Below are 27,989 nucleotides of genomic sequence, written 5' to 3' on the forward strand. Positions count from 1 at the left end.
CAAATGGTGCTACTGTCGTCCACACAAACACCAGAGACGATTGAAGATGCGAGACTCTGCTGATTCTGATAGTTCACATTCTCAGATGATTTCCACAAAGATACGGTGATGGGAGGTTTTGCATTATAATGTTTAAGTGATGCATCCGAAATTGTAAATAAAACACAACAAGCATGATGATAGTCTTTAAATTGACTGCAATCATTTGTATCTTGGTTCTTTTACATGTCAGAGGACGGTAATTATTGCACTTTTCCAGTTTTATTGGCTGTAATACATCGCTGCTATGTGCAGACATGCAGAACCTGTCACAATGTACTGCCAAGTCACATCTTTTTCCTGTTATGACCGACTTCCTTACACAAGAGATGAGAAGCCTGTGCGAGGTTGGCCGAAACGGTTATTGCACAACCACTGCCCCAATTACGCAGTCCAAGTGTAGTTGTTTTTCAGTTGCAACTTATTTCCTCGTGCAGCAATATGTGAAGTGCAGGCCTGAATTTTAAAGAAAATAAAGACAGAAGGAAAAAATACCCAAAAATAATACTGGTAACAAAAAATAAAAAAATAAATAAAAGTTAAGCTTGGGTGAAACACACAAAAAACTCAGCTCTGCATTAGACAATGTCCCTTTAACTCACTCGCAGCAGAGAGGAAACAGGTGACAAACAATTCATCGTCTTTGTGAAACACTTTTTAACAATAAATAAAATGATATAATGTCGACGCCATTATCTGTCATTATCTTGTCTTTATTTTAAAATCCATAACATGTATTCCAGGAAATGATGAGACATAGTCAGTGATGTTCACTGATGGTGTCCAACATGAAAAAGACCAATGTACACCTTCAAAAATATAGTGGCCAGTTGCATATGAGAAAAAGCACAAGCAGGTATCCACCATGACAGCAACTGTGCAAACCGTATTTTGTAACTTTCTTAAGCAAGGAAAACAGCCACAGAAACATTGACATGAAGCAATTTCTGCACAAATGACTGGAAGCAGATGGACGCAGAACGCAGAAGCTCTTTAATGAAATACAGCAGCAGCTACAGGTGATCAGATCTAATTCACACATTAAAGGAGGATGTATTGGAGTTACCTCTCTAACAGATTTTTCATCGAGCTGCCTCTCAGGACAAAGTGTTGTTACCTTCTCCAAAAAGGTTATGTTTTCTTGTTTGTTCTTTAGATGGATTTTGCAAAAACTACATCACTGATTTCCAAGAAATCTAGTGAAGCGAAGTGAAGGGTCATTGTAGTTTAGGTTATACTCTCATCAGCCTCAGCTGTAGTTTGTCTCATGCCAGTTCGTAATGTTTTGATTGATGATTGATTGATTAATTGATTGAGCTGGCACTAAGACTACAGGTCCATTCATCCATATTAGAATATGTGGAATGATACCAAGACTATAATAAATGTAACTTACATAGAGCAGCTTTAAAAGTGATTTCTTATTTTTTGCTCTCATTTCGGCTTCCGACCCAAAACCGTCACTTCTGCGTATGTCACGTCTGCATTCGATGGCATCCTGTGTTCGTCATTGCTCGAGGTCGTCTCACCTCTGGGTGGTTTGACCTTGACTCCAGAGTAGACCACGTCCTACGAGTAAGATGGAGAGAAAATGTCATCATGCTCATTTTTATCATCATTATGTCGCTTCTTTAAAATAAAAATCCTTATCACAGCCCGAGAGTAAACAAACTTTATCCCACATCGACTTATTAAGTTCAGAGATGCAGCTTCGACCAACTCGGAGCTCACCTCAGCTCTTTCAATACCAGATGACTTGGACACATCCATCGCTGTCCCACCTGTGTCTGAGAGACAGAACAGCTTTATGCAAGGCGACTGGAAACAACAACAGAAAGAAATGAAATAATATAATAGAGGAAATGTTTGTGTTCTCACCAATGACGACACTGTGGCTGACTGAAGAGTCACACCTGAGTAAAGGAATTAAACGTGCTGTGATTAGCTGATTTGTGCTGGGAGTTGTTTCAAATCTGAGATATCGGGGCTCCACCTATTGATTATTTATAGTATTAATGAATCAGCAGATTATTTTGATTAAATCACCAATAGTTTATCTCTGAATTATCTAAAGAAATATACCAAATGTGCGTCAGTTCCCTTTTAGGAGCTCAGGTTAATGTTTCCAAATGTCTTATTACCTCCGAGTTATTGTTTTCATCTGAATTTGTTTGTTTGTTAGCAGGATTACGCAAAAACTACACAACTGATTTCCATGAAATTTTGTGGAGGGGTGGAGCAAGACCCAAAGAAGGAGACAATTAAACTGAAAGAAAGGCGATGATCAAAGTCAACCATCTGCAGCGAGTATTGTTTATGGGAGCTGTTTTTTTTCCTAGAGCCTCAACTGAACAATCCTACACAAAATACACCCACCCACACACACACACACACACACACACACACACACACACACACACACACACACACACACACACACACACACACACACACACACACACACACACACACACACACACACCTTCTGATGAAGATGAAGTACGTTATGGCTGCCATGATCCCCACCAGCAGTATGACAGCAATCACTATAGCAGACACAACAACTGATGATAACGGCATCTGTTCTGGAAGAAGAAACAACACATGACCATGATTTACTCTGTGTGACTATCAAGTCAAATTATTTTTAAAGATCGTGGTTTTTAACAATAAAGAAACCCGGTTATTCTGAGATCAGTAACAATTTTATTTGGTACAATAAAGGATGAAATTGATCATGATGATTGATATAGTTGAGGTTTACGACATCTGTAATGGTTCCACTCATTTACCAAGACAATCAGACCCATGTTATTCTCCACTGAGCAAGGATCAAAAGTATGATAACACAAAAGCCAATTAATAGTAAAAATGATCTTTATTATTATTTGTTTGTAGGTTTAGGGGTCTTCACGTTACTTTACACACTCACCTCGAACAATGAGTTTGGTCTCTCCCGTCAATGAACCACTGGGGAAGGTTGTAAGGGTGCACATGTACAACCCTGCATTCTTCAGTTCAACATCTTTAATTATCAACGACTGTTCTGTGAGGTTCACCTTCTCTTTCAGAGGACTATCAGAGATGTTCACCCCAAACTTGGGTTTAAAAACAATGATAGTCTTTTTCTCTGATCCCAGCAGATCCCACTGAACCTGAATAACAGTGTCATTTGCTGATGCTTTGATGAAGTGGCATGGCAGGGTGACATCCTGCCCGAGATATCCAGTCACCTCGGGTTGGACGCTGATTGTTTGTGCCTTCAGAGCTGCCAAAAGAAAAAGGGAAGGTGATGTGGCGGCAGATGGAAGTAAAGCAAATACAATGAAGAAGTAAATAGAAAATGAATATTTCAAAAATCATGCAGCTTTACCTACTTTATACCATCAAATATTCAATTTTTTTAAATTGTCCAAATAGTAATAATTATAAGAAGTATTATTAATTAGGTTTATTGCTTATATTCATAATTCTAGGTTGTAAATGTTTTTTTATCTTTAAGATTTGTATTCTTGCTCTAATGCTGTTTGATCTTAAATTAGCTTTCAACTGTTTTCCTTGTAGTTACAAGTTGCTTAAACTTGTAATATATAGACATAATATTTACAGTAATTGAGGAACTAGGTGCAAATAGAAACATGGCTGTACACTGTTCTGTTGAAGCATAGATGAGTCACTAAAACCTTATTAAAGACTTCAAATCAATATTCATCAGCTAACATTGTTCCTTACACCTCCCGAGGAAATACAATCTGTCTCGTAAAAAATAACCAAAGTTTAAAAACATTTCCTCTTACCTGGGAGTAATGTGACGTAGATCATCTCCAGCAGTATGAGAGTTGATGTGCTGCCGGTTTTCATTGTTCACAACTACAGGTGGTGGACAAAATAACAGAAACACCTTAAGATACAGCTGTATGTCCAAACACATGAATAAACGCAATTCATTAGGTTGCTATGGTGAATTACTGTTAGACAGTGAGTTAAAATAATGAATAGAATCATGTTTCAGCTGTAGAAACTAATTTTCCGCTCTCATGTCAACATTCAGACCTACAGAGTTAAGAGTTTCTCACCTCGTAAACACAGAGACAACCTGCAGCGTGGGAACAGGAGAAAGGTCTCCAACATCAGGAGGTTGTCCAGCAAACAGAAGAAAAAAAACATGCGTCTGTCTAAACAGGAACAACAAAAGTCTTCCGCAATTATTACTCAGCTTTACTTCAGATTTTTATCATGCAGCCTGCAGCCCAACCAGTAAAACACTGACCCCCTGTGGTCAAATGGTGCTACTGTCGTCCACACAAACACCAGATTCTGATAGTTCACATTCTCAGATGATTTCCGCAAAGATACAGTGATGGGAGGTTTTTGCATTATAATGTTAAAGTGATGCATCCAAAATTGTAAATAAATGTAATGACCAATAAAAATGGAAGAGAAGTATGAATATTTGTTACTTTTTTCCACCGTGAGCCATCAACCAAGACACAACAATCCCACTTTGTATTATTTCAGCAACATATGTTCGTGTGATTGCAAATGAACATGAACAAACAGGACCTACTCTATTGTTTTTCTTGAAAAGAAATGCTGCAAATCAGTCCAAACTAGCCTGACAAAGTTAAATAATGGTTGCACATGTAAAAGTTGTGACTTGAAGGGTTATGTCAAATTTGCAATTCAACCCATTGGTAGTTTCCTCTTCATATAACAGATGAGTATTGTGGAGATGTTTAAAAGCAGATTCTCTCTGCTCAGAAACTGCCAGTTAAAAGGAACAGCTCACGTCGCTCGACAGTGTTAGTTTAGATTCTGGATGATATCGATATTAAAGAAGCAGAAGAGCAAAGCGCAGAACAACCGCATTGCAAACCTCCTGAGGGAAGCTGCATCTCAGAAGAGTGATGGATAATTATCTCCGCCAATCAGAGTCAGCGGCTGAATTATCCCCAGGTGTTAGACGGGTAATCAGGTCCAGGATGTGACGCCTCGCCTGTTTCAGTTGGTCGACCTCAGCTTGTTGGCTGCATCCTCAACGCACATAAAACACATGTAGGATGTGTTTATAGTTGGAGATGCAGCAAATGTAGTTCTGTGTCTTCATCAAGAAAACTGAAAAGGATGTTTACATTTGTTTACAAGAGGAATCTGCTTTAATGCTGATGAGTCAATAAATCATGTAGATCAGCTCAGATTGATCCTTTCTTCATATAGCTGCAAATTTGATTTTGCTAAAGAAAATATCAGTGAGTGTGGTGGTGAAATGTAAAGTACACTTATTGAAGTACTTCAGTACAGTTTGCTTCCTTCCTCACTTAATCCAATATGTATTTTCAATTTATACAACTTTTATTTCGATCCACACCAAACTGTAAACGATCATAGATATCAGTGTGTAAGATTTAGGCAAAACTAAACACCTTTTGAGTTTTTATGAACTGAAGGCTACCACAGGTTCTCTTTCATGTTTGGGAGGTGAGGGTGAGGTGCCGGGTATTCACCTGCAACATGCAACTTCCCCACTAGGTGTCACTAAATTCCACACACTGAACCTTTAAATAAAAACACTGAAGGTATTTGCACTTTTAATTCGACCTTTGGCAGAAGTTAGACTAAAGCGTATCATAACAGGACTGTGCAAATTGTGTCTTTGTTTAAACACAATTATTGCAAAAGACAAGATGAACAAAGGCCTTTATTACGTTTGCTATACAAGAAAAACAAATGATTGATTACGCTTGCACATCATTCCCTGCATATTGTAAATACACAAACTTGTATGTTGGCCACTGACATACACTTACAATTACACAGTCTTAAGAAGATGAAAGTTTACCTCAATGTTGAAATGAAAAACAAAGCAGAAAAACAGGAGACATGGTTTCTATGGTTACTCAGAGGGTCATGAGTCAGTGTTGGGAAGAAGCACTGCTGAACGTTTATTTGCACTATTAGATCCACAAATAATAAAACACACAAGGAATGTCAGACATAACCAATCCTCGGTGCTGATATCTACAATAAAGCAATAAACAGGCTTGTCAAATAACAATGGCAGTATACGTTTTATTTTTCATGTAGATTTACATTAAATAACTTGTTAAGTCTTTTTTTTTTTTCAATGCAAGATGTTGTGCTTTGCTTCCGGAACGACGAGCTGCATGATTGACGTCTCTTGGTTCACAATATAATTCCATGTAGTAAATTCTGATTGTTTTTTATCAGGGTCCTTGATTATAAGCAAAACATACATGAGGAAGAATCTGTGGGGGGAAAAAATACAAGAAATCAGTGTAAATAAGAAGAAAGTAGACATAACGAACAATAATACAGATATATAATAAACAAAATAACGTATCCCACCTTCCACTTGCTCTCATTTGAACACTCTCAGAGTCAGTCCAATGATCGCCAACGCTGAAAATGACCAGCAGGGAGCAGCACAGGATGCTTCACGGAGTAAAGAAGGCAACAGTTAACCATCACTTGACTTTATAAGGTACAAAATCATAATCATGCATCATTCTCCAGTTCCTTACCTCTCAGATTCAGCACCGTGGAGTTTTCCTGCATGGTCACCATATTTCGGGCGCTGCAGGTGTAATTCCCTGTGTTCTCCGCCTTCAGCCTTTCTATGATGAACATGGAGTTGTCAACACGAGTCTCGTTGCCGTTGAACATCCAGCTGAAGTTTGCCGGTGGGACAGAGTCGGCCGTGCACTGCAGTGTCACTCGCTGGCCGGGCGGAGCTGCTGACGGTCCGATGATTGAAATGTTATGTGGTCCAACTACACAGAGAAAACGCACGTTCAGTGTTAGGGCTCAAGAGTTCAGACGTGCACCTGAAGGCTTTTAAAAAATTGCAAAAAATCTGGAGAAATTTCAAATATCATTGCAAGAAGTTTTCCTTCAAAGGAGGCCCACAGAGAGCAGTACTCACAGTTGACAGTCAGGTTATGAGCCACAGTCATGCTGCTGACTGGGTTGCTGACTCGACACTGGTAGGGGCCATGGCTGGAGGAGTCCACGGGTTGTATGAACACTGTCCGGTTGTCTGCGGAGAAGCTCAGTCTGCTGCTGGGACGGAGAGGCCGCTCGTCCTTCATCCACACTCTGCTGCTGATGGAGCCAGAGGCCTCACAGGTGAGGTTGGTGGAGCTTTCATCTTCTATCAGGACGGCTGCAGGGCTGCGGATGGTGGCTGCTGTTATCTTTGCTGCATATAACAAGGAGAAGGTGAACCCAACGGAAATGGACAGAAAATCTGAAGGTTAAAATGTTGCAATAAAGTTGGATTTTAAATTGGCCACATATGACCAATATTTCCATTTGTCTTTAAACTGATTAAGCTGTGAAACACAATTAGCTCCATCTTCACTTTTATTCCAGCTGTTACAATTACAGATGTGATCATTACGATTATTATTATGTTGACATCTACAAAGCCAGATATATTTTAACTTTCTGGATGGAATTTATCCAGAGATGAGGATTACCTTTTTTAAATTTTCTTATCAAAATGTTAGATTATTTAAATTCAATATAACTTTATCTGCCACAACCTTTCTGTATATTACCTACACTGGGCATTAGAGAAAGACCCTCCACTCATTTTACAAAGGGTCTTTTTTTATTTTTCAAATGACAAATATCTATTTAACAAGTATTGTGACATCACAACTAGAGAGGACTCACTATACACATTCAGAGTGGTCTCCCCCTGCTTCTGTGGCCCTTCCGCTGGCACGATGGTGACGGTGTACTCCCCACCGTCCTCCAGCACCAGGTCCCTGAGCTCCAGGCCTCCCGTGGCTCGTTCCAGTGAGATTCTGTTGGCGTACTCGGGCCTCATGGTGTTTGAGGCACTCGTGGAGGTGATGATGTTCACCCCTTTGAAACTCCAGCTGACGGAGATGAATGGATTCTCCGGAGGCTGGACGTTTGTGCTGAATTTCACAGAGTCTGCCACGGCTCCACTCAGGGGTCCCGGGGGTAAAATACTTTGACCCACACACATACCAAAGTAACCTGAAGAGGAGATCGAGAGCAAAATGAAAAACAAAACTCATTCAATCGGCGTGAAAACTGAGAAACACACATTTCTCTTAATAAAACATCGTCTTAATTTTACTGTACCTGTCAAAACAAGCTTCACAGCCACCCAGAGCATCTTCTTGTCCATTGTGAGCAATGACTATTCCTGTTGCCTCAGAACAGTCACAAGTGCTCCTGCTCTTTTTATTGTCCCACACCCACAGAGCAGGATCGAGTGCAGCCCCCCACTCAGTAATGAAAAGCACTAACAGTGTTTACGATGCCACTGTGTACATACACCAAAATGCCTGCAGGTAATATGTTGGGCCAGGAGTTACTTTGACTTGTGTGTGTTTGTAGACATGAGCCGTGATAAGACAGATGGTAAACAGTTGTATTTAATGGTGACTGAAACCATCATGATGCTGCTGCTCATCAATCAGCTAGTGTAGAAAGTCAATGAAATAAAATAAAGGTTTAAATTGAATATGTTTGCTGGCGTACACCTTCTCAATAAAATAAATTCTACTTTATTCATTAATCAAATTATACATTTGCTGATTATTAATACACTCGCAAATACATGTGTCAGTGCAGCAGAGGTCTGAGTCATGGTGCTGGTGGTGTTCTTGGTGGTGGAGAGTTGTGGGTTTATGAGCTCTGAGGTGAGTGGTTTTGTTTTTTACAGGCTTGTATTTGAGAAGCAGCAGCGAGCCGTAGCATTCCGTGAGGAGGAGGATCAAAGTGGTCCTGGAGACAATTAGCCTCCTTCACAAACAGCTCACGGCCTTTATTGTCTGAATTTTAAATTGGGAAAAAATATATATTTATGGATGTATGTTAGTGTCTCAATTTGTTTTTGTTTGTTATTTCGATTTTTTATAAATCTACATGAATACTGCAACTCAACAACGATCAAATCAGCGGAAACAATGAGGTATTGACAGTGACAATGATTCCTGACAGGTGAACGTACACTGTGGGAGGTGGAACGTCGCCCGGGGATGTGTCACCGATGTGTACGATGTGTTTCATCACACGTGTTTACTCATTGACAATGTGGTTTTGTAAGTGGCGCTCAGGGTGTGCATGTGATGTTAGTCAGTGTCTGTTGTCCCACTGTGCGCTCAGTAAACAGGGAGTGATACGTGATAATGTGGTTCTGATGGGGTTCTCAACGGTTTTGGATTCTGATTCTGTAAAATGAAGAAATGTGCTTATTCGGGACCCCAACTTCTACAGAGTTATGATCTTTGCGATTTGGATGGTTTTTAAATGTGAATGTAATAGATTACAAAGTATTTTATTAGAAAGAATAGAAACACCACCACTTTTCAATGCAGAAATTAGTTACTGATGCTTTATTACAGCGCCTCGTCTCAACAGTCAAAACTCAATCAAGTGGAAATGTCCCACTCACTTATTTGTTAGCTGACATTTTGCAACTAAATAAACAATAAACTTAATAAATGAAATTGATAAGTATATATACTGAAACTGAAGTTTTATTGTGAAACCAAATGCATTCTCCACATATAGAGTCATGCTACATCTCTGTAAGTTTTTATGAGCTCTGAATGGATTCTTGGGCTATGTTCAAAGTCTATAAATCCCTGGAAGCCATTGTAAAGCCACTGTAATGTAAATGGAAGAGAGACAGACACAGTTTACATTCAAAACCAAACCCCCTGTTTCAATATAGTGACGACGCCATCGTGTGTGCGTCACCAGTGTTCAGGTTGTTGAAAGCAAAACATTCACCCTTATCAGTTTTAAATTGAATTGTCTTTATAGGAAAAGCTTCTCCTACTGTTCTCTGTATATTTCATTGGTTTGGAAAACACACATCTGCATGTTTCGTTGAAATTAGTGAAATTACACAGTTGCCCTCTGCACTCACAAAATTGTTATTTTTATGATCCCAAAATGAATGATTTTTCGTTGTTTTGGTAAAGTATTGTGTGTTTGATTTTGGTAAAGGGATCAAACAAAATTCATTTCAAACGTCTCAACTCTTTAGATCCGTCAGGTAGGTTGACCTCTGACCTCTGACCTCCATAGAGTGTAGCCCCTGCTGAGCCGTACCTGTTAAATGAGTTAATATTTGACAGCTGAGAAAAGCCACTGATTTGTATCTCAGAAAGACGTCAGCGGTGACGTAGTGACATCACCTGCGGGCTGACATGAACCAAACCAGAGAATATCACCATGGGTCACCATGAACAAGAGTGAGGTGTCATCTGTGTCCCCTATGATGCCCACAAAAGTGTGATCACATGTATGTAATATTTAATTGAAGTCTACTGTTTTAAAATGTATGTATTTTCTTTCGACTTTTGGAATTATTGTCTTTCATATTATTTATTTGGAAAGTAAACTCATTTCAAACCAAGATGATTGAGCCATTGCGGCACCTCTCGGTCAGTAGGGGGCAGTGTGAGAGGAAGGCTGGCCCGAGGCACTGCTGGTCTTCTAGAACTCAGTGAAGGTAAGCCACGTCAGAAAGCCAAGTGAACGTGCTGGTGTGTAAAGAGACAACTGTAGTTTGTGTTTGAGAGGGAGATGAGGTGGAGGAGTTTGTTTTGTGCCGACAGAAGCGTGGTGCTCACTGAGAGGAGCCAAAATGGCGACGGCACGCTGTTAGCAAACATGCTAGCGCTAGAATGTTATCTTGGGCAACTCATACCCATTATTTAGAGTATTTGTATGAAAAGGCTGGCTCTGTGTGTTATTGTTCATGTTGAATATGTTCAGTATTTTTGCATAATGTTAAAAATGTTTGAAGTGAACAAGCTTAGCCACTAATACTGTTCTGCTGTCCTAGGGATACTACACAGGATCTATGAGCGTGCATGTATGATGCTAATATGACCAAAACCTAATTGGAAAAGTGAATGTAGAGATATTCTTTTGGAATTAATCCACATGCTTAATTGTTGGTATGTTCAAACAATCAGTCAATTGTTATTTTTATAGCCCATATTCTCAAATCACAGTTTGTCTCATAGGGCTTCAACAAGGTGAGACATCCTCTGACCTTAACCCTGAGCAAGAGTGAGGAAAAACTATTTACAAAAACTAACTTTTAACAGGAGGAAAAGTTTGCAGATGATCAGAACGAGGAGTGTTTCAATCAACAGTATGTCGACAATAAAAATGCTCAAACTCACTATTGAGGCAAGATAGTGCTCTTTCTATAATTGTACCTGTGATCGTGTTAACGTTTATATTTTGTTGAGATGAACCATTATTTAAATTCACCAAGAGCAGATGACCTGAATTTTCCCCTGTCCTTGACCTGCTCTGACAGACCCCTGTGGTTGAGTCACGGCCTAATGATAATAATACAGATGATAAGATGTCACTGGTTGTGCCAAAAGGGCTCGATACGCATCTGTTTGAGGGTCATATTCATTACTACTGTCCGCAATAAATAACTGACAAAGTTCATTTGTTTTTATGCAGGTGTCATAAAATATCTATCACAGACATAAAATATGAACTCTGAGACAATGTTCTGTGAAGTCTATTACAAGTGATTAATTTACGGGGGCTGATGGTAAAGTGATTTTCCACTTGACTCGACACGTGTGTTGTGCTGAGGGGAAACTGGTCTCACAGTGGTTTGTCTCACCTGAAAAGAAAATGACCTAACCCTGTATATTTAATGGGGTTGTGATATTTTTAGGGAGGCATCAACACTTATGCCTCGCAGCAAGAAGGTTCCCGGTTTAAATCAATGTGGTTTTTCCATGTGGGGTTTGCACGTTCTCCTGTGTTTACATGGGGGTGGGGGGTGTTCTCCAGGTACTGCAGCTTCAGTCCAAAGACCTGCAGATTGTCGAATAGGTTGATTGGAGACTCTAAATTGACTGTAGGACTGGTTGTTAGTCTATGTGTGTTGGCCCTGTGATTCACTGGCAAACTTTTTCAGGGTGTACCCCGCCTCTCGGCAAATGTCAGCTGGGATAGACTCCAGCTCCCCTGTGACCCTCAAAGATTATGGGTGGATGAATGGACTGATAGATGGATCATTTTAATGGTTATTACTTCTACTGCCCATCTTAGTAATACAGAAGAGACAGAGTATCCTTGGTCTGTTTTTAAAATGTTTATTGAATATATACTTATATACATATCATATAATAGACATTTCCTTCATTTTATTTTGAAAATCCCTTGAAATAGCTATTATTGAAACTATTTACAGCTTTTGAAATAAGTTACATATGTATAAGAGACTCAAAGTGACTTTGAATTCATTCATTTGAGCCATCATTAATCACCAAGTCACATGAAAGTTATCAAAGTTATAATTTAACTAAAGTCAAACTAAGTAATGTGAAGGAGGCAGAAAATGGTTGGGAACAATAAATTAATTCCTTAAAAAAAGGAACTCAATAACACTGATGTTTTTCTTTGAGATTGTTGATCTAGAAACTTGTAGAAATCTTCCTCTTTGGGTTTTCAGATTTTAATTCTGCTGCAGGAGGAAACGTTTGCAGATGATTAGAACGAGGAATGTTTCAATCAACAGTATGTCGACAAAAAAAAAACATTTAAACTCACCGCTGAAGGACTACAACTGGCTTTCTTGAGTTGTTCCTGTGATCTTGTACACGTCTGAATGCCTCGCCTTCACACTTAATTTATCTAAGGGGTCAAAACAGAGGTTTAGCTTCATTAGATCATTTTTATGATTCAGATATAAATCTTTCCATTGTCATTGTTTAGATGAGACAAGAACTTACGTTTGTGACGTGCTGGGTAATTGCTGTTAACTCACAAAAATAAAGACAGATCTTATTTATCAGCAGTAAAGACATAAGGAACGTTCAATGCTCAGTAATTAATATTAAAAGTGGTCATATATTATAAAAAATATTCCTGCACACTGTCCTAGTGATAATTTGTAGACATTTCAGTACTAGACCTTCACTCACTTTTCTCTGATGCACCTGTCACCTAATAGATGTGCAAAGTGGTTTTAAATGTGATCATGTAACATCAATAAATTACTGTATAATTCATTATATATGACACGTATGTCATGCTTGACTAGAGAAATGGAAAAATATAAAATGTGTTGATTGTAAATCAACAGTCTTCTGGTGAGACATGATAAAGTTACCTTTGACAGTGTCAGAGAGGTGTTGGTCATTTTTAAGGCTGTAGTTTTTGTTCTGCTGTAATAAACAGCATTGTACTATAACATTCTTTTAAATAAAATACATTTATGTATGTGATTCAATTGCAATCTTACTTTATGATTAAATTATTATTTGTTAAATCATCAAATTAATTATTATATTGCATTACACAGCCTATCAATTAATTCATTCGCTGTGAAAAGTGAGGCCATAACCATTGTTTCATTAAACCAATTAACCATCAATAGAAGAAATACATAAATTCAATTATTTAATATTTATCTATCACATATCAATTTAGTTGTGTAAATTAAATACATAGATATATATATAGATATATATAGTACAATTTTATTTATATATTTAAGAACATTATTACATTTCATTCAGCTGACGCTTTTATCCAAAGCGACTTACAATAAGTGCATTCAACCAAGAGGGTACAAACCCAGAACAACAAGAATCAAGAAAGTACAATTTTCTTCAAGAAAGCCAAACTACAAAGTGCTATCGGTAAGTGCCATGTGCCTTGTGCTTACCTCCTCTTCCTCACCAGACAGTACACGAATAGTCCACTCACAACCAAAATAATGAGAAAACACCCAGCTGCGAAGATGCCAGTTTTGGCAGCAGCAGCTGAGCAGTCACAGTCTGAGAAATCTGAAAAACAACAAAACTCATTAAGAAAACATTTAAACGTTTTTAAATGACTCGTTGTTTTTCACGTACCGGTGACAGTTAAACCGTGGTGCACTGTTTGACTCTGCCCTGTCACAGTATTCTCAGCCATGCAGGTGTACGTCCCACTGTCCGAGTTTCTGCCTGATTGTATGACGTACACAGCCTCTTGTACAGTCGTTGGTTTTCCTTGAAACATCCAGGTGAACTTTGCAGGTGGAACAGAAACACTGGAGCAGTAGAGCATCGTGATAACTCCAGCGTGTATAGATGTGGGTCCAACAATGTTCACGTTGTCAGGTCCATCTGCAACACAAGCAGATAAATCAGATTGTGTAGTGTTTTTGTAGAAGCTTTTGGTTCTGTTGCTACTTCCATGGTTAATACTCAATTATTGTTTTCTTCTTCTTCTTGTTTTGTTAAGTTATAGATTAAACCCCGGCCCAACATCCAACCTTGCAGATTCATTAAGTTTCAACACTATCTTGCTCTAAAATGGGGAAGGGATCATATGGAAAGTTTTAGACAGGCAACAACAGGCACTGTCTAATGTTTTGGTCTCAGTAGGTAAAATTATGTTGATTTGCTTAAGAACCGCATGACTGTCCCAGAAAATAATTTTAAATATGAAAAATAAGTATTGAAATCCAGAGGCTGATGACTTCAACGTGATGTTTCAGGGTTTTGTTTGGTAGTAACGGAAATAATACTGGATGGTTTAACACAAAACTTAATGGGAGGATTTATTATGGATCAGGAAAGAACCCATCACCCATTTTGGTGCAGTCCCAGATTGGTGCAGTCCCAGACATTGCGGGATAGGGTGTTTTCTTTTTTTACATTTTCAGGGATTTCTGAGAATAATTATTGTATCTTGTTTGCAATTTGATGCAGATCCACTAAACAAAATCTATTTAACTCAGGGATGTTTATTAGTCTTTGTCATAAACTCACATTGGATGATAATATTAATTGACTGGCTGATTCCATAAGTGACACCATTGGACACGTTGCACCTGAACGGTCCCTGGTCGTAGCGGGTCACATTGAATATAGTGAGATTGGAGCCTCCATCGCTGAGCTGAACTCTGTCGCTGGCTGTGACCTCGGAGCTGCCGTTCAGCCAGAGGAAGGAGAGGAAGGATCCGGGGGAGAAGCAGGACAGACTGACGGAGCTGTGGAACTCCAACAAATCTGTGCTGCTGCTCTGTGTTACTGTGATATTGGCGACCGGCACTGTGGATTGAAGACACAACAAAAATCATTAACACCACCTCCACGTTAGAAAGTGGCACAGCAGAGGAAAAAAACACAGCAACGTTAATATACGATGTGGTCACTGATAGCTAGCTGATGGACAAGATGAGTATATCCAAATGTACAATTGGATGTTCATCTCTCTACAGTGAAGCACGCCAAATATTTTTGATTAGGGGTAAAATTGAAAGAGTAAAAAAGAGGTTGGCAGTAAACTAAGAAATCAAAAGTCTATTTTTCTTTAAAATGTGTCTAAAGCTGCTAAAAAAGGAGATTGACTAATTTTCCACTGCCAGTAGAAGAGTTTGTCTTTCTGGCTTTTAGAGTCTAACAATAAGTACACAAACTTTCATGGCTAATTACATGCCGACGTCTGAGAGTTTATACGCATCATAATGTAGTGAAGACAACATTACAGCTGCTAAACTAAAGAAGAAGAGATTAATGCATTCGTCGGAGCCAATAAAAAACGTTGTCTACAGCAGAGTCATTTGTCCCAGGAGTGAATGTCTATTATATCCAGATGTTAGCAGGTGTTAGTGGGTGGCCAGTGGTAAAAGGGGCTGTAATAACTTACCCAGTATCAACACAACAGCAGGGTCAGATGTTTCATATCTCAGAGTTTTGCTGTTAAAGGCCTGACAGCTGTATTTCCCACTGTGACTCTGCTCAATCTTCACCAGTTGGAGCTCTGGTCCAGTGGCTGACAGCCTCTCTCCATTCAGGAACCAGTAATACGTGGCTGCAGGTCTGGACACAGCTGAGCAGAGCAGCTTTATATCTGATCCTTCTTCATAGTGTTGTTGTGATGGAAACAGCTTCAGATTAATATTTTCTGGGCCGACTGTGGAGAGAAAAGACATAAAACAGTACGATCACCCATAAAATAAATGTTGTAACTTGAGGGAAGCTGAAATAAAGCATTAGGCCGCGCTCAGAAGAGGAAGAGGCCATTATGTCGTTCAAACACAGAACTGTATCATTAAGCTACATTCATATGAGCATCTTTATCAGTACCAGCCGAACACTGCAGCAATGGAACAGCAAGGAGGACAATAAAAAGCAATGGAGGCGAAACAACCCCTTTCATGATGATTGCAATAATTATGCGACAAGTTGCAATTTTAAAGCCCTAGATGGTATTTGAATGCAAATGCTACAACGTAAGACTCAGCGCGTACTTTAGGGTAGTAACTCACAGCTGATGGAGAGTTTCACCGGATCACTGGTGGAATTACTATTGTTCAACACTTGACACCTGAACGGTCCCTGGTCGTAGCGGGTCACGTTTATTATAGTGAGAGTGGCGCCATCGTCGGTGAGCTGAACTCTGTCGCTGGCCGTGACCTCCGAGCTGCCGTTCAGCCAGAGGAAGGAGAGGGAGGGTCCGGAGGAGGAGCAGGACAGACTGACGGAGCTGTTGAACTCGATCAAGTCTGTGGCGCTGGGAGTTATCACCACATCGGAGACGTTAGCTGGGAGAGGACATAAACATGTTAGGAGTCACTGAAGATGAACAGAAAGCACAAATCAATTTTTCGTTTCTGTAGCAGGGACACATTATAAACAATGCCAATACAGGACAAAACTTGGTGGAGGATTCGGTAATCAGGGAGGAGGCCCATTGGATTTTTGATGTGGATCTAAATCAGGGGGCGGATCCAGCTAAATTGTTTTCACCCTTAACATCGTAAGATATAGGCTTTCTTATTTGCATTTGTATTGTGCACTTAAGGGCCTCTGTAATTATTTGCTATGTTTACTGTTTCCTAGGGATTGCTCTTGATGGAAAAATCTGGCACATTTTGGGAACTTTGCAGTGTGTGGAATTTGGTGTAGCTTGATTGAAGCGAACTGTTGGGCCTGGGCAGTGGAACAGGATGTGCTCTGTTGAGTGCCACTCTAGTGTTTTATTTAGTACAGCATTTTAAGTTGGGCACCAATTAACTGCCAACACATATAAACAGTTTCTAAAGACATAATTAGGTGCTATATATCTAAGGTATTGACTCCCACTTACATTTCAGTACAGTTAAAACAACAGGCTGAGATGTTTGACTCCTCATGGTTTTGTTGTTAAAGGCCTGACAACTGTAGTTTCCACTCTGACTCAAACGGATGGAGACCAGTCTGAGCTCTGGTCCAGTGTCAGACAGTTTGTCTCCATTCAGGAACCAGTAATACAGCGCTGCAGGTCTGGAGACAGCTGAGCACGTCAGGCCGACGTCCGACCCCTCGTCGTAGTGTTCTTGTGCTGGAGACACTGTCAGATTAATGTTTTCTGGGCCCACTGTGGCGAGAAAACATAAAAAAGATATGGCCGCCAGTAAAACAAGGGAACCACAACAAAGGGAACATCATAGTAAAGTTAGTGGCTTGAGGAAAAAGGTTTATGTGATATGCAGCTTGTGCTTTATATCAGTCAAATGCAGAAATAACCAGGACAATAACAAAAAGTTACTCAGACATATTTCAACGAACATCAGGAACATGTCACTTAGCAACTCACAGATGATGAGGAGGTTGACTGGAGCAGTGGTGCCGCTACTGACAGGATTAAACACACGACACCTGAAGGGTCCCTGGTCGTAACGGGTCACATTATATATGATGAGAGAGGAGTTTCCATCGGCGAGCTGAACTCTGTCGCTGGGCGTGACCTCCGAGCTGCCGTTCATCCAGAGGAAGGAGAGCGAGGATCCAGAGGAGGAGCAGGACAGACGGACGGAGCTGTTGAACTCAAACATGACGGTGCCGCTGGCGTTCATTTCTATATTAGACACTGGAACTGTGCGAGAAGAATGGATACATTTTATGCATTTTAAACGATGACAACATGAGTCACGAGTTTTGCAACAGGCTAGGCAGAGCAGGCAATTGCTTGGGGCCCCAAACTTAGAAGGGGTCCCCGAGAATGGCTGGTTACGTTAGTCCACATGCATCAGCAATTTTCGGAGAACCCCCTTAAATTCAGCAATCGGCAACATGCAGGAGACTGCAGCAATTCCATGGATGGAAACCACCGAACAAGGCTTCATTAGCTTCACTAGCACTAGTAATTTTAGCTGTTTGGTTGAAGACTACAACGTCTAAATGCATGTGTGTTGGGGGGGTGGCTGGTTCAATATAGTCCCTTCACCTGGGGCCCCCAAAGTCCCTTGAAACACACCTGCCACCAGTTGACACTAAAACACCATCTTGTTTAATGTGTCACATCAATATAAGAACATTCATTCCCACTCACCCAGTACAGTTACAGCTGGCACTTGAGCTGTTTGAGATCTCTGAGTTTTGTTGTTGAAGGCCTGACAGCTGTAGTTTCCACTCTGACTCTGCTGGACGTGGATCAGTCTGAGCTCCGGGTCAGCGTCAGACAGTCTGTCTCCGTTCAGGAACCAGTAATACTGGGCTGCAGGTCTAGAGACAGCTGAGCAGGACAGGCTGATGTTGGAACCTGCCACGTGGTATTCTTGTGGCGGATTGAGTGTTACACTGATGTTTTCTGGCCCATCTGCAGAGAAGAAGAATGAATGTGCACCAATCAAAATAGTAGAAAATTAAGGGAAAAGGTATGAATGATCAGATGCTCAATATGAAGGCCCCATGAAGCTGCTTCTTTTGAAATTTCGCACTAATTTACTTCAGCTCTGGGGTTTTAAGGGAAAATGCAGCAAGACTCACAGCTGATGGAGAGGTTGACTGGGTCACTGGTGCCGTTACTGAAAGGATTGAACACGTTACACCTGAATGGTCCCTGGTCGTAACGGGTCACATTGACTATAGTGAGAACGGAGCCGGCTGTGATCGTAGAGCTGCCGTTCAGCCAGAGGTAAGAGAGGGAGGATCCAGAGGCGGAGCAGGACAGACGGATGGAGCTGAACTCCACCAGGTCTGTGCTGCTGCTCGGTGTTACCGTTACCCTGGAGACCGGCACTGTGGATTAAAAACACAACACAAATCATGAATGAGTGAATAATGACAATCACTGATGAAAATGTATTATGTTCAGTACAGGGTATAGATATCTACATTGTTTCTGTGTCAGATGCAAGTGAACAATCACAAAATAAGATTCTATACATTTGCAGGATGGGATAATATACCCTCAGCCGTCTTGGACAACTGTAATATGGTTTTATTTACTATTCATTTTATTAATCTTTTTAATACATTGTTTTTTTAGTTCTGTTTTTATCTCTGCATGGTAAAGTGACTTTGAGTGCTGTGAAAGGCGCCTTTAAATACAATTTGTTATTATTAATATTACCTAGTTGTTCCCTGTTTGTCGCATATGTAATTACAATATTCATGATACAATGTCATGGAAGGACCCATGATGTTGATGTTTTCACTTATTTCCAAGACAATAATTATATAGGTGGAAAAAAAAATCAGGCATATTTAGGGGGCTGATATTTATGAGTGTGAGCAATGTGGTGCAGCTTGATTGAATTTAAAGGGACTTTTGGGCCTTAGTGGAGGTTTGCACTCTTCTGAATGCTATTCCAGTTTATAGTGTGGTCAGTATGTTCTTCATTGTGACAGTGATGCATCAACTTACCTTCTAACAGCAGTCGGCAGCTTCCTTTCTGCTGCGCGGCACCATTTGGTATGATGGTGACTTTGTATTCGCCGCTGTCGTTAATAGTCAGATTACTAAGCTCCAGAGATCCAGTAGATCTGATGAGTTTCACCCGGCCTTTATACAGTGGTCCAATTATATCTGCACTAGTCGAGGTTATTATACTAACACTAGAACCTTGGCTATTCTCAAAACTCCAGGTGACAACCACGAATGGTATCTCAGGTGGAGTCACGGTTGTGGTGAACGTCACCGTCTCTCCGACAACGGCAGTCAGACTGTCAGGTAGCACGCCAGCTCCATGGATTACACCTGGAGGAGGCAGACACAGGTCACTGAGAGAATGTAAACAATTCTAATAACTTGTAAAATGTAATAACATGAACTTGTAAACAACTTGAAAAAAACAGCATTAAATAAAATCCACTCTTCAATACTGTTAGTGCAAGAAAATCTAAGTCAGGTGCAACCGCTTCTTTGGTAATAAATGTGAACACACACACACACACACACACACACACACACACACACACACACACACACACACACACAGAGAGAGAAAGAGCGAAGATTATTAAAGCTTATCTGTCTATCTCAAATCTCCTACTAACAAGATAAGATTTACATAAACACATGAGAACTTAGTTCTCCTGCATGTTTTCATTACCAATTTCATATTATCAAAATTAAATTATACAAAATATCAATTTGTTTGAAAACAAACTAAAATCTAAAAGCAGCAGGTCTTTTTATCTTTTAGATTATAAGAAATTAAAAATTAAAAATATATAAGAAGGATTATTCTTATGCTCTCTATAATCAACATTGAGGTGGAATAATACCGAATAATAACCTGAGTAATCATGAGCTGACAATAATCGTGTGGTTTTAGAGTCAAATATTTCTCACAAGCAAAAGAAAACCTTTCTTAAATACTGAAATGGTAAAAGCTCACCTGAGATGGCTCCCAGGAAGATCAGCAGTATCACAGATGTTTCCATATCTATCGCAGCCTCAGGCACATAGAAAGTGTTTTTTTGTGAGAGGAGGTGCTGTTAATACATGTGGAGGAGGAGGAACCGTGCACTTCTTCTGTGGTGATTAGCCCTGGACTCTGCCATCGAATGACAGCAGTGAAAACCAATGAGCAATATAGCCTTGCAGATAATGTGGGTTGGGTTGGTGTTAAATCAAATCCATACACAAACTTCACTGGTTTCATAAATCAACAACAAAAGTCCCACAGCAGGAATCGTTGTTGATCGAAGCACAAAATGGCAGCAGCTCATAAAATCCCTTAAACAGCTGAGAAAGAGAAATAATACTTGTTATGTTCTCAATATGGACTTGAGCAAAGTGAAAAATACAAAAAATATGTGTCTGCAGCCAGTTGTCTCTGGGCCTCAAAATATATGAACATTATGTTAGTGTGACCATATTTTCTTTTATTTGTTTCAGTCATATGCAGTATCAATAAGTACTCTCAGTATTTTGATTTAAAATTGTATTACTTTGTATTAATGCACCTAAAGTGAGCTGCAGCATGTTAAATGAAATCAGTATTTCCGTATTATAACTTGAATTTGTAACTATGAGTTCTGCTGCATCAGCTTCATTACCAGGTTTTGTATTCACCCCTGTACGTTTGTTTTATTTTCTTTAACATGTTCATGGATCTTGATGAAGAAGGTAACACGTGTTCAGGGAACTGATATTTATGTGTGTGTGTGTGTGTGTGTGTGTGTGTGTGTGTGTGTGTGTGTGTGTGTGTGTGTGTGTGTGTGTGTGTGTGTGTGTGTGTGTGTGTGTGTGTGTGCGTTTTGGTGCTGATCTAAATAAAAACCTGTATCTAGTGAATTTAAATGTGGTCTCATAAGAAAGAAATATGTAAATGACACTTATTTTACTGGACGCAAATATTTAACTTTTTAATCAGTTTCACAATTAATTCCTTACTTACAGTAATGATGGAGAAAACCTGTTTTCCATGTGCCTTAAAAACGTTGATCTTTTTATTTTATTAATTATAGTCTCAGTATCAGGTAGTTCCTGTTCTCTGACACTTTCACATGCCTCTGAGTGTTTGCTCCCTCGTAGTGTTGCAGCCTCCACGTTGCTGATTACACTGGTTTGATTAATTTATAATCCTGTGTTCTCGCCGGTAATAAAGTAATGAAAGCACATGATGTACTGATGTGGGTATATTAAGTTTTTATCAGTGACATGTTTTATCCATAAAGACTATTATTCATTTCTCAGATTTCTCTGTAAAGCACAATTTGGGAGATTATGAGAAAAATGTTATGATCTGCTGGTTTGACAGCCTCAGGTCTAAGGAACAGGCTACAGGGAGGATTGTTGAACTCTAGAACAGAACACCATCGGCACCAACTTCAATAACCTTGGCCATGTTTGTGAAGTTAAAGCCACTCAGGGGGCAAAGGCCCTTTTGGCGGAAACTCAACCCCCGCTTCTCCCTGAGTTTTGCCTCCTGCCAACAGGGAGGAGGTGAAGAAATCTGACAGATTCTTCAGTTCATTTGTCCCATCAACTGTTCTGTTTTTCAACTAACTATATAACAGGCTATTAAACTTTTAACTGAGAAACTGACTCTCAATGTTTTCATATTTCATTGTCATTTCAAAGTGATGGCTCCCAATGGATGTCTATGTATTTTTATAATTTTGTCCTGTTTATAATGTGCATTGGCTTTATACTACTGTGGGTTATATAGTCCCCTGGGAGAGAATATAGGTCCATGTGCATCCATCCACCCATCTGTCAGCTAACAATTACAAACTGAAAAATAAAACGAACTACATCTATGTCACATGTGAGACACACAGGTGTGTTTTCTCTGCCAACAGTGTTTCATATATAATGTAACGGCTGTAAAGACATTTATCTCGTCCACTGGGGAAAATCACAGAGTTGTCTCTTTGACCACCTACCGTGACCGATGGGGGTGTTTCAGGTGGATCATGCTGCTTGTTAACACACCAACTGACTTTGATAAAAGGTTTGATAGGAAGGTGATAAAATTGATAAGAAGGTGCTAGTCCCATCGGATTGTGAGTTGATAAAGATATACAGTCATAAAATTTTAATTACAGGTGTTGCTGGCAGAATAAGACAAAAACAAATTTATCAGAGGGTAATTAATAAAATTGTCCTGAAGTTACATGGATCTACGAGACCATTTGGATGTTACAGGTCTTAATTCTGTGAATGGACAATAGGCTTTACACTGTAGGAGCTGGGTCTCCTGAACGGTGCCGTTAGTACAGATTCATAAGAACGCAACAAAGCTGCTGCTATATGGGTTTTACTTTACTTTTACCTCAACTAAGTTCTAATGCTTAAAACCAACATTTTCTGGTTTCCTGCATAATAAAAATTTTGCATTGCCATTTTGGTTATTTTGCATGAGCGAGTTGGTTCGTATGAAAACCTGATGAGAGTCTGATCAAAGCACATCCACACAGTTATGATGAAGAATATTGCCTCGGTTCTTTTTTATCAATTTAATAAGATATTTGTTTATTCTGAACTTAACTTGAACTGCTCGTGATGAGGTCATGTGGCACTGACGATGGAGAAAGTTTTCCTGAGCTTTCAGTTGAACTTCTTGTAACTTACCTGGCAGTGAAAAAGATAACAGAAATATAAACTACAACAGTGTTGTCTTGTGTTGCTGCCTCAGATGACTGGATTAAAGGGTGAGGAAAGTGTTGGTTTAAATCAAGAAAACAGGTCCATCGGGAAATAACACTGGATGTTCGGACTATAAAAAGACTTATCTCCCATTTTCAGTAGCAAAACAATAACTAGTCAAATAATCACCATTAAAAGAATGTACATTGAGTTGATTATATGTTCGGTTTATGTTATGTATATGTTATATGGTTTGAATTTTGATCTTTTACTCATAGAATTTGATAAATACTCTAATCAACCATTAGTCCATTTAGTATTTTTGGTTTTATATATATATATATATATGTATATATAATTTTATTAATACTATACTTTGGACATGAAGTAAAATGAGATAACTCTGTTAAATAGTCCCTAACTTATTATTGTCTGCTGTTCGGCGTTGACCTGTATACGTAGTTGGCAGCTGTGACCTAAAACAACACTATGAATCTGGTGACTTTGAACCAAACAGCAAAGTTGTCAGCTGGAATCTCAACAAAGGTGGTTGGTGGCTCCGAGTAGTGTTGTAGATAATGGTTGAATAGATTAAATTGGTAAATGACACCTACTCCTATTATACTCTGCCAATCAGTTGTCCTTGAACACTTAAGTTCCAGTTGATATTGACTTCTTCTGAACTGTGATTATCTTTCTACTTTTGTTTGAGTTCCTGTTTGCTGTCAATATTCTCACGGCAAAGACTTTTTGGCAGCGTTGGCTGATGCTCTGTCGCGGACCAAGGGCGCATCCTTGTGGAACGTAAGAGCAGAACTGGATGTTGCCTGATAGTGTTTATTAGCACACAACAGTTATTTAATAAAAGTTTATAACAGTGACACCATGACAAGATGTTATCAGGCTGCTGCTGGTGTTAAAGAACATGAAACACATTATCATGTTGTTGAAGGTTGAATGACACCAGAACAAATGATTTCAGGTCTGTTGTGCGACACCTGGGAAGTCGCGTAGGGTGAAGATTTATTTATTAAAAGAGAGAGTGAGACAAACAGCTGAATTTAAAGCAATAAGATATCATTTATTTGTTTGATTATAGAATAAAATGACATTGTGACAAGGCTGTGACTCAATAAATACAATTAAACTAATAACGACTGCCACAGTTTTGTATAACCAAAGAACTGGAAATAATACAAATACAAAAGATTGATTAGTCATTTATTATTTTACATTTCATCCACATGTGAAATTCGATGGGGCAGAGCAGCAATATTCTACAGATGTAACTGTTCAGTCTATTTCCACAGACAAAAGTCTTTAGATCAACATGAGTCCCACCAAGCTCAGGACAGTGCAAACCATTGTGGAAATAGACCCACTGATGGTAGTGGATGAGTCTGGATCAGAAAAAGAAAGACATTACTCTGTCTTCTCCGCTTACACACATCAGCACAAACAGATGCACGGCTTGCGAAAGAGAGAAAGAAAGCTCAAATACCATGCAGTTTGTGGACCTCAGAGGTCTCCAGACCAGTGACAGAGTTTTGGGCGGTGCAGGTGTACATCCCCAGGTGCCTCTCTTCCATCTCGTGGATGTAGTGCAGAGGCCCGTATATCAGCATGTTTCTGAATCTCCAGTAGTAAGTCGCCCTTGGCAGCGAGTCAGCCGAGCAGGTCAGAGTGACCCTGTCCTCTAGCTCTGCTCCAATTGGCATCTGATTGATTATCGGTCTGTCAGGTCCATCTGCACGGATGAGGAAGGAGATCTTTAAGAAGGCTGAAAAAAAGGAGCTTGAGCAGCTGAATGTTGATAAAGTAAAAATTAAAGTACGTACAGAAGACTTTGAGACTGCAATTGGTTGTTTCAAAACTGATATCATTGCTGACGTTACAGAGAAACCCTCCAGTATCCATCCGGTCCACTGGGCTGATGGACAACACTCTGTTGCCCTCGTGAAAGCTGAATCTGCCTCCAGGAGCAACAGGTTTTCCATCTTTCACCCACTCTCTGCTCACTAAGCCGTTGGCATCACAGGTTAGTTTCACAGAGGTTTTGCCCTCTATTAAGTTCCCTGTGGGACAGGCCATGGTGGGTTTTGACACTTGGGCTGTGCACAGAGGAATAAATAAAATGAGAATAAGAGACAGTGAGACACCATATACCAAGCAATGTGACCTAATGTGTCCTTTAAGCAGATTCATGACAATTCATGACTTCTCATTCCAAACACATCGATAAAACACAAGCATTATTTGACCTTTTTAACGAGGTGTTGGATTCGTACATCTCACTTACACACTACTTCCAGCTTGGCAGTTCCTTGAATCTGCTCTCCTCCATTTGGGATGATCATCAACTCGTATTCTCCGCTGTCTCTCTCTGTCAGATGTCTCAGCACCAGAGATCCAGTGGATTTATCCACTTCAACCCGGTTCTCGTAGCCTTGTCCCACGACATCTGCAGTGGTCGTAGTGATCACATTGGTGGTGCCGTTGAAGCCCCAGGTCAGTGCCAGGAACGGCTCTGCGGTCGGTTTTACAGATGTTGTGAAAGTCACGCTCCCTCCTGTTATCCCGCGAAGGACGTCAACAGTGATGACACCGGCTCCATGGCAGAGACCTGCTGAAACATGCACGTATCAACCAACATGTCACAACTTTTAATTCTATCGATGAGACATTTGATCAATATTCCCAAAGTTTTCCTTACCTGAGGACAGAAGCACAAGTGTCGCTGACCAGAGAAACGAGTATTTCATGGTGTATTCTCAGTTTGGTCCTCTTCTGATGTTGTGTGACCTTCTGGCTCCTGTGTTAGTGCAACAATGGAACAACTCTCCTGCAGATTATCTGTAATAAATGAAATGTCGTCAAGATGTCCCCAGGCCTGCCATGCTTAATTATTACCTATACTAACCTTTGGTTATTGTTGCTGCACTGACTTGCGTAAGCCAATAAAACACAACTGAATATCAAATAATATGATAACGATCCTTCATTAGTTCATCGTGGACACTTAGTTGGCACACACTTTCTTTGAGCTAAATGCTCATGTTATATATAAACACACTCACAGAACTTTGTGTGTTTTCCATGGTTGAACCAGGATTAAAACATTTCAAGACCGAAAATATTTTAGAAATAAGGCCAAAGTGAAAAGGAATAAAATATTCTCCCAGCTTAACCTACGTACAGTACTGTGCACACTTGTTTGTCTGTGACAGTGTAAACTATAAGCTCAGCCTTTTTTTAACATACTTATTATGGCATTTCAACTTAACTTAAAGTAAAGTGAGCGGGAAATGGGAGGAGAGAATGGAGGAAGAGTCACAGCAATTGACACTCGCGCCTTTTTTATGATCATTAATAATAATAATGTTAATATCTGAGCAGTTTCTGTTATCAAGATTTACCAAACTACTTTTGTTACCTTACTACGATTTATTCTCAAGACTGCTCTGGAATACATTTGTATTTTGTATTGAAGAGGTGAGATTATAGAAACTGAACCTCTTCTATAATATTTAAACTTATTCCAGCAGTTCATCTGATTAAGTAGCACTGTTTCCTGTTTACTGGGAATGATTAAAAAGGAACTTACTATGATGAAGCTCAATATACAAAATATTATAGGAACTGTTTGGAGAAAGTCTGAGATGCAAGTTTTGTTTGGTTGTTAATTTGAATTTGTACATTTCTAAAACGTTTCCGTTAGAAGGACAGAAAATACTTTTTATATAATGTGTTTTTAAATATATTTATATAATTGTCGCTCCTATGTTTTGTCCTGGTGATCTTTGATGTTCAAGTTTCACCAGAAGAGGGAGACATGTTGCAGCATCTCCACCACAGACTTGAATGTGTTGCTACAGTTTCATTGGGTTGCTCTCATCGTGCAAAGTTCTTTGGAACAGTGTCAGTGTTGAGCTCTTCTCATCTGCACGTCTCAGAAAGAGAGAACGATGAACCTGTTGTTTTCACTTTGCGTTCTCTGTGTGACCTTTAGAGGTAAGAAGCAAGACCATTATCATATTAACTTTTTGGTGGTTGTAGAAAAGTCATGTTATCCTTTGTTTGTTTTTTTACCAAAGAAATTGAATTATAATGACAACTGTTTGCAACAAAATCCAAAACAATCTGGAATATAAGACTCCAAGAAGAAGAAGAAGAAGATAGACTTTCAATATTTAATGATACAAAGTCTCCTTTACGGTCCGTCTTTAATTTGTCTCCTCCAGGTTTGTGTGAAGGCGCTGGGGTGCTGGTTGACGATCTGCTGAATGCACCTGTAGGAGGGAAGGTGATATTCACCACAACACTGACGCCACCTGTGACTATCACCTTTTTGCTCTGGACCTTTAATCATAATAACATAATAACCTTTACCGAACCTATGAATACAACTACACCAGGGTATGAAGGCAGGATCACCCTCTTCATATCTAGTGGATCCCTGGAGCTCAGGAATTTGTCTCTTAATGACAGTGGAGATTACACAGTTACCATTTCAGCTACTCAAGCTCATACAGGAAGCACCAAACTGAGGATATATGGTGAGCACATATTCAATTCCAGCAATAAATGTGTGT

At 39.6% G+C, this 27,989-nt stretch overlaps 2 protein-coding genes across 2 annotated transcripts; both read right to left on the reverse strand.

Moving 5' to 3' along the window:
- Window positions 1–736: 736 nt before the first annotated feature.
- LOC118114395 (carcinoembryonic antigen-related cell adhesion molecule 1) lies at window positions 737–8,224 on the reverse strand. Its single transcript, XM_047340855.1, has 11 exons — window positions 8,179–8,224; window positions 7,738–8,070; window positions 6,983–7,258; window positions 6,582–6,830; window positions 4,116–4,135; window positions 3,837–3,903; window positions 2,972–3,307; window positions 2,522–2,624; window positions 1,918–1,952; window positions 1,771–1,826; window positions 737–1,608 (listed from the first exon to the last, which is right to left on the reverse strand). Exons 1-11 carry the CDS (start codon window positions 8,222–8,224, stop codon window positions 1,474–1,476), a joined length of 1,656 nt encoding a protein of 551 aa, XP_047196811.1. The 3' UTR covers window positions 737–1,473.
- A 4,431-nt stretch (window positions 8,225–12,655) lies between these two features.
- Window positions 12,656–27,840, reverse strand: LOC118113708 (carcinoembryonic antigen-related cell adhesion molecule 5-like). Its single transcript, XM_047340856.1, has 11 exons — window positions 27,792–27,840; window positions 19,723–20,055; window positions 18,843–19,094; window positions 18,406–18,672; window positions 17,671–17,949; window positions 17,182–17,451; window positions 16,361–16,636; window positions 15,739–16,005; window positions 14,859–15,140; window positions 13,956–14,210; window positions 12,656–12,729 (listed from the first exon to the last, which is right to left on the reverse strand). The coding sequence occupies exons 1-11, from the start codon at window positions 27,838–27,840 to the stop codon at window positions 12,656–12,658; spliced, it is 2,604 nt and encodes an 867-aa protein (XP_047196812.1).
- Between the last annotated feature and the right edge of the window lie 149 nt (window positions 27,841–27,989).

Source organism: Hippoglossus stenolepis, chromosome 8 (genome assembly GCF_022539355.2).
Source record: "Hippoglossus stenolepis isolate QCI-W04-F060 chromosome 8, HSTE1.2, whole genome shotgun sequence".
Classification (NCBI taxonomy): domain Eukaryota; kingdom Metazoa; phylum Chordata; class Actinopteri; order Pleuronectiformes; family Pleuronectidae; genus Hippoglossus; species Hippoglossus stenolepis.

Coding starts and splice junctions, on each gene's coding strand:
- LOC118114395 (XM_047340855.1), bottom strand. CDS start 8,224: ATGGACAAGAAGATGCTCTGGGTGGCTGTGAAGCTTGTTTTGACAG. Junction 4,136..6,581: donor CACGGTGCTGAATCTGAGAG/GTAAGGAACTGG, acceptor CCCACGCTGCAG/GTTGTCTCTGTGTTTACGAG. Junction 3,904..4,115: donor GTTGTCTCTGTGTTTACGAG/GTGAGAAACTCT, acceptor CTGTAGTTGTGA/ACAATGAAAACCGGCAGCAC.
- LOC118113708 (XM_047340856.1), bottom strand. CDS start 27,840: ATGAAGAGGGTGATCCTGCCTTCATACCCTGGTGTAGTTGTATTCATA. Junction 20,056..27,791: donor TGGTGTAGTTGTATTCATAG/GTTCGGTAAAGG, acceptor TGCCTCCTCCAG/GTGTAATCCATGGAGCTGGC. Junction 14,211..14,858: donor AATTAATATTATCATCCAAT/GTGAGTTTATGA, acceptor CTTGTGTTGCAG/ATGGACCTGACAACGTGAAC.